The sequence below is a fragment of the Oncorhynchus tshawytscha genome, unplaced genomic scaffold (assembly GCF_018296145.1).
Source record: "Oncorhynchus tshawytscha isolate Ot180627B unplaced genomic scaffold, Otsh_v2.0 Un_contig_7554_pilon_pilon, whole genome shotgun sequence".
Lineage (NCBI taxonomy): Eukaryota > Metazoa > Chordata > Actinopteri > Salmoniformes > Salmonidae > Oncorhynchus > Oncorhynchus tshawytscha.
The window spans coordinates 40001-52391 of record NW_024609352.1 but is presented as its reverse complement, the minus strand read 5'-3'; the positions used below and the strand labels follow the sequence as shown (position 1 = coordinate 52391).

General features: G+C 44.8%; 1 protein-coding gene across 6 annotated transcripts in view; it reads right to left on the bottom strand.

Moving 5' to 3' along the window:
- Positions 1–2831: 2831 nt before the first annotated feature.
- The window catches only part of LOC112230089 (CREB3 regulatory factor), a 29617-nt gene continuing 20057 nt past the window's right edge, over positions 2832–12391 (bottom strand). For all 6 annotated transcript variants that reach the window (XM_042314960.1, XM_042314959.1, XM_042314962.1 and 3 more), the window contains exons 6-9: positions 12184–12373; positions 11990–12063; positions 5420–5551; positions 2832–2997 (exon numbers count right to left, since the gene is read on the bottom strand). In XM_042314960.1, the coding sequence (XP_042170894.1) occupies positions 2861–2997; positions 5420–5551; positions 11990–12063; positions 12184–12373 (533 nt within the window). In that variant the 3' untranslated portion in view covers positions 2832–2860. The remainder of the gene's footprint in view (positions 2998–5419; positions 5552–11989; positions 12064–12183; positions 12374–12391) is intronic.

The window sequence follows — 12391 nt, the reverse complement described above, 5'->3', positions numbered from 1 at the left end:
GGTGACATCGGAAAATTACTTAATAGACCAATGAGAAAGAGTTCCAAACCTCTCTGCCAATAACAGCTAGTTTTCAGTTTTCCCCTCCCCACTCAGACCACTCCCAAACAGTCTGTCAAAATTCTTGCTTGAGAAATTGCTCTTTGCTAAGAAGCTATTTTTGTTTGTTTTGTTTCATTTTGACCATTTTAACTCGAAACAATCACAGTCAGGTACTTAATTTTCACCCAGAAATGATTTGATATTAAGATAAAATGGCTGCATTGGACCTTTAACACAACATTGCCTTTTCAAGGTTACCACAACATTGCCTTTTCTAGGTTAACACAACATTGCCCTTTCTAGGTTAACACAACATTGCCCTTTCTAGGTTAACACAACATTGCCCTTTTAACATTAGCAGAATGTTCTGCCACGTTGTTGCTCAGGTGAGAAGTTACATTTCACCAAAGCACTGTATATTATAGTATACTGAACCAGAAACCATATTCACCATTTACAAACCCAGACAACAACAGTCTCTGTTGCTGAAAACCATGACCAAATACAAAAAATAGGCTGTCAATCAATAAACATGATTAAAAAAAGGTGCAGATACATGACTCTTTAGAAGGTGTTTGGTTGTACCCACCGCAGTGCAAATAGGTTTTGTGACTGGCGTGACCAACGACACTCTCTGGCCTTTAAAACACAATGTTCTCTGGTCTGCATCACGTCGGACTTCTGCTACAACACCACCTTTGGCTTGGCCAACAAAGGCAGCACCATAGAGTTAGAAAGAGGGCTGTAAAAAAAAAAAGAAAAAAAAAAGATAGGCCCTCTTTCTAACTCTATGGGCAGAACAGACTCTCTAGTCGCTAAAATACCATCCCCACTTTGTGGGAGCATGGCTTTGTGAGTAAACAAAACAACAAAACACAAACAACTTTAACGACAAATGTAACAAAAACGCTCCACCACAATAGCGGTTGACTCTTGTTGCCTTTAAGAAAGGAAGGTGCACTACAGGTTCACATAAGGAGTCAGACGAAGCAGAAGGCGTGGAGGACAGACGCATCCCTTTGTGTTTTCTGTTTATATCGAACACAAACACCCAGACAGCGTTATGCTGTAGCACTGAAGGCAGACCTATAGGAGCTTTCAGTCACTTCCATAGAGATGGGAAAGAGAGAACACCTAACTTTATGGGAAGTGTGCCCTCTATTCATCTCTATGGGCATGTCCTGTATACGCTAGCCTTACCCAACACTCCTCTCAGATTTAAATGTTAACAGTGATTTAATGAGTGTCTGATTGATGTATCAAATCAACCTTTTTTTGGCAATAATACAGGTAGCAAAAGGCATCCTTTTCATAAAGGATGTGTGAGGGTAAACATTAAAACGATCAACGTTTTTTTAATTAATCAATTCAACTTTATCTTCAGATTGATGATACAATGATTGGGTAACGGCAGTAGTAGGAGGGAGAGGGTTGGGTAACGGCAGTAGTAGGAGTGAGAGGGTTGGGTAACGGCAGTAGTAGGAGGGAGAGGGTTGGGTAACAGCCGATCACTTCAGCTTTCATTTCAGTTCTTTGAAATGTCAGCTGTTCGTGTCATCTTTGGTCGGTTGGATTTAATAGCTTCTTTTTTTAAAGTTAATTTTTCTTTCTTCTAACTGTGACGAAAGCTCCGCAAGTCTTAGCTGCTACAGTTGCTTTGATGTTTGGTGTGATCACAGTTCATCCTCTGTTCTCTGGTTGTTCTGAGAGAAGGAACTTGCATTTTCAGGGTCATGTTCATTGGGGCACCTAACAAAACGTTTTAAGATGTTTTGCAATGGAAAAAAACAAACATTTGCGTTTCTTATTGGAGAAGTCCAGGTAATATTCCCTGTTTCAGTCATTTTTGTTACGTTTGGTGCCTGATGAACAGGACCCAGGTATTTCTCAAAGGGGAATAGACAGGATACAGCTACGAATCAAAGTGCTCATTTATGCCCTCTGTGGCAAGCACCAATTATGTCGCTCGCTGGTCAAAAGAGGCTCATCCCACTGATCTTTACTAGCAGGGTTGATTCCAGGAGGGTGTAACCAAGCCTGCTAAATGTTGCAGATAGCAATGTTGTGAATAGAGAAGACATTACTCCTTACTCTAGATGTCAGAGATGCACGTCTGTTCCATACAGTCTATTTCTTTCTGAGCCTTCCAAGGAACGTTGTGGCCTACTGAACATGACCCCCCCCCCACCCCCCTTCCCTCCCACTTCTCTTTTTACCCTATACCCTCATACCAACCCCCTGCCTACTTCTCTATCATCTACAAACAGTGCAATGTCTATTCATATAGGCACAATGGGATACCAATACAGTTTACTGAAGAAGGGAGAGATTAAACCAACCACACACATTCATACTACACACACACACACACATACAGCCACAGATCAGCTGACTCACACACATGGTCAGCAGTTAGCCTGTGTTGGTGATTAGCTGAAGGTAAGGAGTTACAGAGCGCTACTGAAGAGACAGAAGGAAACAGAGCTGAAACAGAGGAAGATTGAACTCAAACCTCAGTCTCCCCCACCTCCTCCCTCTCTTTCTCCATCCACCTATTCTCCAGGTGACAGAGTGTAGTGGGGGACGGTAGGAGTGGGTGGCTGTGTCCGAGGGGTGTCGCAGGGGAGCTGGTGGTGTTGGCCAGTCCATTAGGCAGCTGTCTCCTCTCCTGGTCCAGGGTGGGGCAGGGGTGATAGGGGGTACATTAGGCAGCTGACCCCTCCCGGTCCAGGGTGGGGCAGGGGTGATATGGGGGGGGATACATTAGGCAGCTGTCCCCTCTCCCGGTCCAGGGGGGCAGGGAGGATGGGGGTTAACTTTAGGCAGCTGTCCCCTCTCCCGGTGGAGGGGGGGTCTGTGTGTCTTTGCCCTTGGCCCCAGCCTTGGTCAGCCCCCCTCCACTCACCTCCAGGATCCTCTGGACAAACTCTTTGGTCCGTCCAGCCACTAGAGGACCTGAGAACACGCAGATGTTGAGGTTAGAATAGAGATACGTCTTTTCCCCCTGTTGAACTCTGTGTCTTTACGCTTCTAATATGTGTCTTCCTCTCTCCCTTCCTTCCTTTCCCTCTATCCCCCCCTCCATCTTCCTCTCTCCCTTCCTTTCCCTCTGTCCCCCCTCCATCTTCCTCTCTCCCTTCCTTTCCCTCTGTCCCCCCTCCATCTTCCTCTCCCTCCGTCCCCTCCCTCCATCTTCCCCTTCCTTTCCCTCCATCTTCCCTTTCCCTCTCCGTCCCCTCCCTCCATCTACCTCTCTCCCTTCCTTTCCTCCATCTCCCTCCACCCCTCTCCTTCCTTTCCTTCTCCCCTCTCCTTTCCTTTCCCTCCATCTACCCCTCTCCCTTCCTTTCCCTCCATCTACCCCTCTCCTTTCCTTTCTCTCCGTCCCCTCCCTCCATCTACCTCTCTCCCTTCCTTTCCTCCGTCCCCTCCCTCCACCCCTCTCCCTTCCTTTCCCTCCATCTACCTCTCTCCCTTCCTTTCCCTCCGTCCCCTCCCTCCACTCTCCCTTCCTTTCCCTCCATCTACCCCTCTCCTTCCTTTCCTCCATCCCCTCCCTCCATCTACCTCTCCCTTCCTTTCCTCCGTCCCCTCCCTCCACCCCTCTCCCTTCCTTTCCCTCCATCTACCTCTCTCCCTTCCTTTCCTCCGTCCCCTCCCTCCCTCCCTTCCCTCCGTCCCCTCCCTCCATCTACCCCTCTCCCTTCCTTTCCCTCCATCCCCTCCCTCCATCTTCCTCTCTCCCTTCCCTCCGTCCCTCTCCTCTCCCTTCCTTTCCCTCCGTCCCCCTCCATCTACCTCTCCCTTCCTTTCCCTCCGTCCCCCTCCATCTACCTCTCCCTTCCTTTCCCTCCGTCCCCCCCTCCATCTACCTCTCCCTTCCTTTCCCTCCGTCCCCCCCTCCATCTACCTTTCTCCCTCCCTTTCCCCTCTCAGGGGGTCGGAACATAATTACAAATAATCAGTAGACTGGAAATTGACCACAAGAAGCCCAAATATACACTTTACTGGTCAAAAGTTTTAGAGCACCTACTCATTCAGGGGTTTTTCTTTATTTTCTACATTGTACAATAATAGTGAGGACATCAACACTATGAAAGAACACATATGGAATCATGTAGTAACCAAAAAAAAAGTGTTAAACAAATCAAAATATATTTTATATTTGAAATTCTTTAAATAGCCTGCTTTTGCCTTGATGCCAGCTTTGTGCACTCTTGAAATTCTCTCAACCAGCTTCATGAGGTAGTCACCAGGAATACATTTCAAATAACAGGTGTACCTTCATAAAATATAATTTGTGGAATTTCTTTCCTGCTTAATGCATTTGAGCCAATCAGTTGTGTTGTGACATGGTAGAGGGTATACAGAAGATTTACCCTATTTGGTAAAATATCCATATTATTATTATTATTATGAATATGGCAAGAACAGCTCAAATAAGCAAAGAGAAACAACAGTCCATCATTACTTTAAGACATGAAGGTCAGTCAATATGGAAAATGTCAAGAACTTTGAAAGTTCAAGTGCAGTCGCAAAAACCATCAAGTGCTAAGATGTAAGATGACACTGGCCCTCATGAGGACTGCCACAGGAAAGGAAGACCCAGAGTTACCTCTGCTGCAGTGGATAAGCTCATTAGAGTTACCAGCCTCAGAAATTGCAGCCCAAATAAATTATTTACAAAGTTCAAGTAACAGACACATCTCAACATCAATTGTTCAGAGGAGACTGTGTGAATCAGGCCTTCGTGGTCGAATTGCTGCAAAGAAACCACTACTAAAGGACACCAATAATATGAAGAGACTTGCTTGGGCCAAGAAACATGAGCAACAGACATTAGACCAGTGGAAATCTGTCCTTTGGTCTGGAGTCTAAATTGGAGATTTTTGGTTCCAACCGCTGTGTCTTTGTGGGACGCGGTGTGGGTGAATGGATGATCTCTGCATGTGTATTTCCCACCGTAAAGCCTGGAGGAGGAGGTGTTATGGTGTGGGGGTGCTTTGCTGGTTACACGGTCTGTGATTTATTTAGAATTCAAGGCACACTTAACCAGCATGGCTACCACAGCATTCTGCAGCGATACGCCATCCCATCTGGTTTGGGTTTAGAGGGACTATCATTTGTTTTTCAACAGGACAATGACCCAACACACCTCCAGGCTGTGTAAGGGCTATTTTACCAAGAAGGAGAGTGATAACCCCGGCCTCCACAATCCCCCGACCTCAACCAAATTGAGGTGGTTTGGGACGAGTCGGACCGCAGAGTGAAAGAAAAGCAGCCAACAAGTGCTCAGCATATGTGGGAACTCCAGGTGAAGCTGGTTGAGAGAATGCCAAGAGTGTGCAAAGCTGTCATCATCCCCTCCCTCCCTCACCACTGGACTCTTTCAGTATGTCCTCCAGTCTCTGGGTCATCCCTCGTTCATCTTTGTCCACCTCCTCTCCGCTGCGCTCCACCCTCTGACCAATCACGTCCTTGATCCTCAGCAACGCCCCCAAAAGGTTCTCTATACACACACACACACAAACAAAATCTGTTGAAGTAGCTGTATACTATTCAGTTCATTGTTTAATGAAATCAATGTGCTCTATTTGAATGGGCTTCAGTTGGCAGGCAGTTAGAAGATGGATAATGCAGCATGATGTACTACAGTTCCCATAATGCTCTCTGTCGCCTTAATACAGATAATAATCTCCCTGTAGAGGACACAGCCCTCCCCTCCTCTCACACACATCCTTCGCTCCAGATTTCCTTCTATTGCCTCCAAAGGACAGGCTCTCTGGGAGACACTAAACACACGGACGGACACATACACCACACACACACAACTTTGTAGAGTAATGGAGGTCAGGCTGTCCAGAGTTGGCAGGTGTCCCAGCTCCAGTCATTTTGAAGTGAACTCCCCAGTCTACTGCTTATACACATGGAAACATGAGGCTTGTACACACATATAAAACGAGAGAAAGGGAGGAAGAGAGAGGGGAGTGTGTGTGTTTATGGGGTGGTGGGGGGTGAGAGAGAGAGCAAGGGAGAGAGTGAGGAAATGAAGAGAGGGAGCAAATGAGGTGAAACTCCTGCCTAGGCTCCAGCTCCTAGACCTCTGTTAGTGACGGATGGAGGGGAAGGAAGGGGACTAAGGCCAAATCACAAGCCCCCGCCCGTTCAGGCAGCGGAATGTTGGCCCGCCTTCTGGAATGTTTGGAATTCCAGCAACAAAAGAGCTGTTGGGAAGATTCCAACAGGTTAACCCGGGGTTGCCAGGTTAGACTGGGGAAGCGGAGGGGAGATTTGACTGGGGAGAGGATGGAGAGCAGAGGGAGATTGTCAGGTTTGGATGGGACTGGGTAGGGGAGGGAGGTGGGGAAGTTGCCGGGTTTGGGCAGAGGAAAGGGGAGAAGAGGTTTTGAGTTGCCAGGTTTGGATTGGGGGAGGGTTGCTAGGTTTATCTGGAGAGGGGAAGGAGGGTTAGGTCCAACTAGGGAAAGAGGGAGGGAGGGTTACACTTCAGCTCCGCTATAGGCGTTGTGCTGTGTTGCATTCCCATCAGCGTCACTTCAATGTGACGTTCTACCTGATACACAGAGCGGGTTGTTTTACAGAGGAGAGGAGCAGCGGGGGGACAGCGTCTTTGTTCTATGTTCCCCTACTGCTGTACCATAGAAACCATTATGCAGATGTACAATACAGAGATGTAGGATCTTCATTTGATCCGTCTTTTGTTGCTGAGAATTTTCCTGCACAGCAGGAAATGAAAACTTGCAGTGTATTCGAGGTTTACAAAGGCTTCTAAAGTTTGTAATTTCCACTTTAAAATGTCAGACTTATTTTGCCCTAATGTAAAATGTATCAACCCCTACAAGAAATTATAATCCACATAATAATTCAGATTCCCTGTTGTTGCAGGATTATTTTCCCACTGTAGCAAACTCAAAATTAAGATCCTACATCTGTAGCTTCCCAATGGGCACACCATGTCATTTCAACGTGGAAATGTGGGTAATATTTGGTGTAGAAATTTGTAGAAAACTGTAGGATATTACACCCTTATTTATCATTACCGCATGTCAAATGCATGAGAAATGAGCAAATGGACTTGAAAACGGGTGGTATAGCCTACGCTCCAAAATGCCATGTGGGTCGACGAGAACACCCGCGGACAGCAGTGGACGCATTCATTCTGTCTTTACACTTCTTGGTGCTTCGTGTAACAGACGTCGCTTTCCATTCTCCGCTGCTGGGAGGTAATACGTTGTGAGTGGATGAGAACAGACAGCCTAGTAAAGGAGACCTTGGTCTCTCTCCATTCTCTGCTGCTGGGAGGTAATACGTTGTGAGTGGATGAGAACAGACAGCCTAGTAAAGGAGACCTTGGTCTCTCTCCATTCTCTGCTGCTGGGAGGTAATACGTTGTGAGTGGATGAGAACAGACAGCCTAGTAAAGGAGACCTTGGTCTCTCTCCATTCTCCGCTGCTGGGAGGTAATACGTTGTGAGTGGATGAGAACAGACAGCCTAGTAAAGGAGACCTTGGTCTCTCTCCATTCTCTGCTGCTGGGAGGTAATACGTTGTGAGTGGATGAGAACAGACAGCCTAGTAAAGGAGACCTTGGTCTCTCTCCATTCTCTGCTGCTGGGAGGTAATACGTTGTGAGTGGATGAGAACAGACAGCCTAGTAAAGGAGACCTTGGTCTCTCTCCATTCTCTGCTGCTGGGAGGTAATACGTTGTGAGTGGATGAGAACAGACAGCCTAGTAAAGGAGACCTTGGTCTCTCTCCATTCTCCGCTGCTGGGAGGTAATACGTTGTGAGTGGATGAGAACAGACAGCCTAGTAAAGGAGACCTTGGTCTCTCTCCATTCTCCGCTGCTGGGAGGTAATACGTTGTGAGTGGATGAGAACAGACAGCCTAGTAAAGGAGACCTTGGTCTCTCTCCATTCTCTGCTGCTGGGAGGTAATACGTTGTGAGTGGATGAGAACAGACAGCCTAGTAAAGGAGACCTTGGTCTCTCTCCATTCTCTGCTGCTGGGAGGTAATACGTTGTGAGTGGATGAGAACAGACAGCCTAGTAAAGGAGACCTTGGTCTCTCTCCATTCTCTGCTGCTGGGAGGTAATACGTTGTGAGTGGATGAGAACAGACAGCCTAGTAAAGGAGACCTTGGTCTCTCTCCATTCTCTGCTGCTGGGAGGTAATACGTTGTGAGTGGATGAGAACAGACAGCCTAGTAAAGGAGACCTTGGTCTCTCTCCATTCTCTGCTGCTGGGAGGTAATACGTTGTGAGTGGATGAGAACAGACAGCCTAGTAAAGGATTCTCTGCTGCTGGGAGGTAATACGTTGTGAGTGGATGAGAACAGACAGACCTTGGTCTCTCTCCATTCTCTGCTGCTGGGAGGTAATACGTTGTGAGTGGATGAGAACAGACAGCCTAGTAAAGGAGACCTTGGTCTCTCTCCATTCTCTGCTGCTGGGAGGTAATACGTTGTGAGTGGATGAGAACAGACAGCCTAGTAAAGGAGACCTTGGTCTCTCTCCATTCTCTGCTGCTGGGAGGTAATACGTTGTGAGTGGATGAGAACAGACAGCCTAGTAAAGGAGACCTTGGTCTCTCTCCATTCTCTGCTGCTGGGAGGTAATATTCTCTGTTGTGAGTGGATGAGAACAGACAGCCTAGTAAAGGAGACCTTGGTCTCTCTCCATTCTCTGCTGCTGGGAGGTAATACGTTGTGAGTGGATGAGAACAGACAGCCTAGTAAAGGAGACCTTGGTCTCTCCCATTCTCTGCTGCTGGGAGGTAATACGTTGTGAGTGGATGAGAACAGACAGCCTAGTAAAGGAGACCTTGGTCTCTCTCCATTCTCTGCTGCTGGGAGGTAATACGTTGTGAGTGGATGAGAACAGACAGCCTAGTAAAGGAGACCTTGGTCTCTCTCCATTCTCCGCTGCTGGGAGGTAATACGTTGTGAGTGGATGAGAACAGACAGCCTAGTAAAGGAGACCTTGGAAGTGATTGTTCTACGAGCGCTTGCACACGTAGGAGGTCCCGTACTGGGAAGAAATGGATTCTACTTTCACCCCTGGTTCAGATGTTGTTCAATCACATTTCAAACTTCATCTTCCCACTCAAAAAGACAGCCAGAAGTAGTGGAAATCACAGTGTTATCACTATGCTTTCAACCAACCTCCTAAAAGACAAATCCCAGTGTTATCACTATGCTTTCAACCAACCTCCTAAAAGACAAATCCCAGTGTTATCACTATGCTTTCAACCAACCTCCTAAAAGACAAATCCCAGTGTTATCACTATGCTTTCAACCAACCTCCTAAAAGACAAATCCCAATGGGAAAACAACGTCCGATGTTTTGGTTGAGATGTCTAAATGTGTTTCACTTTCAACCATTTAAACGCACAACACAGTTGAAGTGGGAAAACAGTCAGAAATGAACGTGTTATATCACTGTGCCTCATCTGATAGCACAACCAAATGACCTGGATTACAGATGGTGCAAGTGACCAACGCTGTTAGAGAGTCTGTTCAGATTATTATAGTAATTGTGAACATCTCCGCAGACCTGCGCGCTTTCTATGAGGACATGAGAAGACATGTATAGTTACTGTAGGCGAACCTCAACATGTGGCCATGGATGTGTTACTCCTTTTAAGGCTGAATAAATACTATTACATTACTTTGTCGACAGCCTTAACTTCAGGCTGTTTACGGTCTTACAGAAATAGTATTGAATTGTAATAACGCAGACAAATATCAACATTTAAAGGATATCGAATGCTTGGATAGTTTAACCCGAGCCACTGGCTTAAAAAAGTGTCTTTTTGGATTAGTTGGACATGTGAATCCAACATATTATTTGTTAACTTGTCGATAAGTTAAAAGGCTTTCTAAAAGTGATATTGAATTGTGTTGAGATGTAGATTTCTTTGCCACTGAGTCTGGTTTTAATTCCAGTTTGTCTACAAATTAATCATTTGTGTGTTGGATTCCCGTCTCAATCTCAACCAAGAATCAAAGTTAAAGAATAGGACTAAATCAAATCAAACTTGATGTAAAGTGCATTATTTAACTTAGATTTTTGGTTGTGATGGAGACGTGAATCCAACATATTAATAATTAACTTGGAGATAAAATTGAAATCAAACAAAGCTTGAATTGTCTATCTTTAGTTGGACCCTAGGTTGAATTGTCTATCTTTAGTTGGACCCTAGGTTGAATTGTCTATCTTTAGTTGGACCCTAGGTTGAATTGTCTATTTTTAGTTGGACCCTAGGTTGAATTGTCTATTTTTAGTTGGACCCTAGGTTGAATTGTCTATCTTTAGTTGAACCCTAGGTTGAATTGTCTATCTTTAGTTGGACCCTAGGTTGAATTGTCTATTTTTAGTTGGACCCTAGGTTGAATTGTCTATTTTTAGTTGTACCCTAGGTTGAATTGTCTATTTTTAGTTGTACCCTAGGTTGAATTGTCTATCTTTAGTTGTACCCTAGGTTGAATTGTCTATTTTAGTTGTACCCTAGGTTGAATTGTCTATTTTTAGTTGGACCCTAGGTTGAATTGTCTATTTTTTGAGTTGAATTGTCTATTTTTAGTTGAACCCTTGAATTGTCTATTTTTAGTTGAATTGTTGTCTATTTTTATTTTTGTCTAGTTGTACCCTAGGTTGAATTGTCTATTTTTAGTTGTACCCTAGGTTGAATTGTCTATTTTTAGTTGAACCCTAGGTTGAATTGTCTATTTTTAGTTGTACCCTAGGTTGAATTGTCTATTTTTAGTTGTACCCTAGGTTGAATTGTCTATTTTAGTTGTACCCTAGGTTGAATTGTCTATTTTAGTTGTTGAATTGTCTATCTTTAGTTGTACCCTAGGTTGAATTGTCTATCTTTAGTTGTACCCTAGGTTGAATTGTCTATCTTTAGTTGTACCCTAGGTTGAATTGTCTATTTTTAGTTGTACCCTAGGTTGAATTGTCTATTTTTAGTTGGACCCTAGGTTGAATTGTCTATTTTTAGTTGGACCCTAGGTTGAATTGTCTATTTTTAGTTGTACCCTAGGTTGAATTGTCTATCTTTAGTTGTACCCTAGGTTGAATTGTCTATCTTTAGTTGTACCCTAGGTTGAATTGTCTATCTTTAGTTGTACCCTAGGTTGAATTGTCTATTTTTAGTTGTACCCTAGGTTGAATTGTCTATCTTTAGTTGTACCCTAGGTTGAATTGTCTATCTTTAGTTGTACCCTAGGTTGAATTGTCTATTTTTAGTTGTACCCTAGGTTGAATTGTCTATTTTAGTTGTCTAGGTTGAATTTATTTTTAGTTGAACCCTAGGTTGAATTGTCTATTGAATTTAGTTGAACCCTAGGTTGAATTGTCTATTTTTTGAACCCTAGGAATTTTAGAATTGTCTATCTTTAGTTGAGTTGAACCCTAGTTGAACCCTTTGAATTTGTTGTCCCTAGGTTGAATTGTCTATTTTTAGTTGAACCCTAGGTTGAATTGTCTATCTTTAGTTGAACCCTAGGTTGAATTGTCTATCTTTAGTTGAACCCTAGGTTGAATTGTCTATCTTTAGTTGGACCCTAGGTTGAATTTAAACAATAGCTGTTGATGACTTTGCAAATGCTGTATAGGCCTTAATAGTCTCATTGATGATACATTTAATTTAATTTGTGTGGAATGTATTTAGTTATTAAGAGATCTCTCAATAATCATTCTCACCATAGCACATTGGTAGTAGTCAGTGACAAGGTTTCGATAGGGGAAGGAAAGGGAAAGGAGGCCTTGGTTGCCAGGTTTTGTAGAGGAAGGAAAGGGAGAGGAGGGTTAGGGTTGCCAGGTTTTGAAAGGAAGGAAAGGGAGAGGAGGGTTAGGGTTGCCAGGTTTGGATGGGGAAGAAAAGGGAGAGCAGGGTTAGGGTTGCCATGTTGGTACTAACCGTACTCCTGGTTGAGTCCCCACAGCTTGATCTTGTTGGCTTCGTGTTGCGCTTTCTTCTTCAACCGACAGGCCCTGTGAACACACAAGTAGTGTCAGGACACACTCCATCAGATTAGATAGAGATTAGATAGATAGAGATGGTGTTGTTCTGTGGGCCTAACAACGAATAAACCTCCCTCCCTCCCTACGTACCTGGAAGCTAGTTTGTTCTTCTCTTTGCGTGAGCGTGCCCTGGCCACAACAGGCAGGTCGTTAACAGGACCCATCCCATCTATGGTGGCGTTGAGTTTCTGCAGCTGTTCGCCGATGTTTGTGAGCTTCACAGGGTTAGGGGTCAGGTCGCTGGCGTCCGTCTTCCTCGCTTTGCGCCTTCCTTTCTTTCCTGAGGAGAGAGGGATGA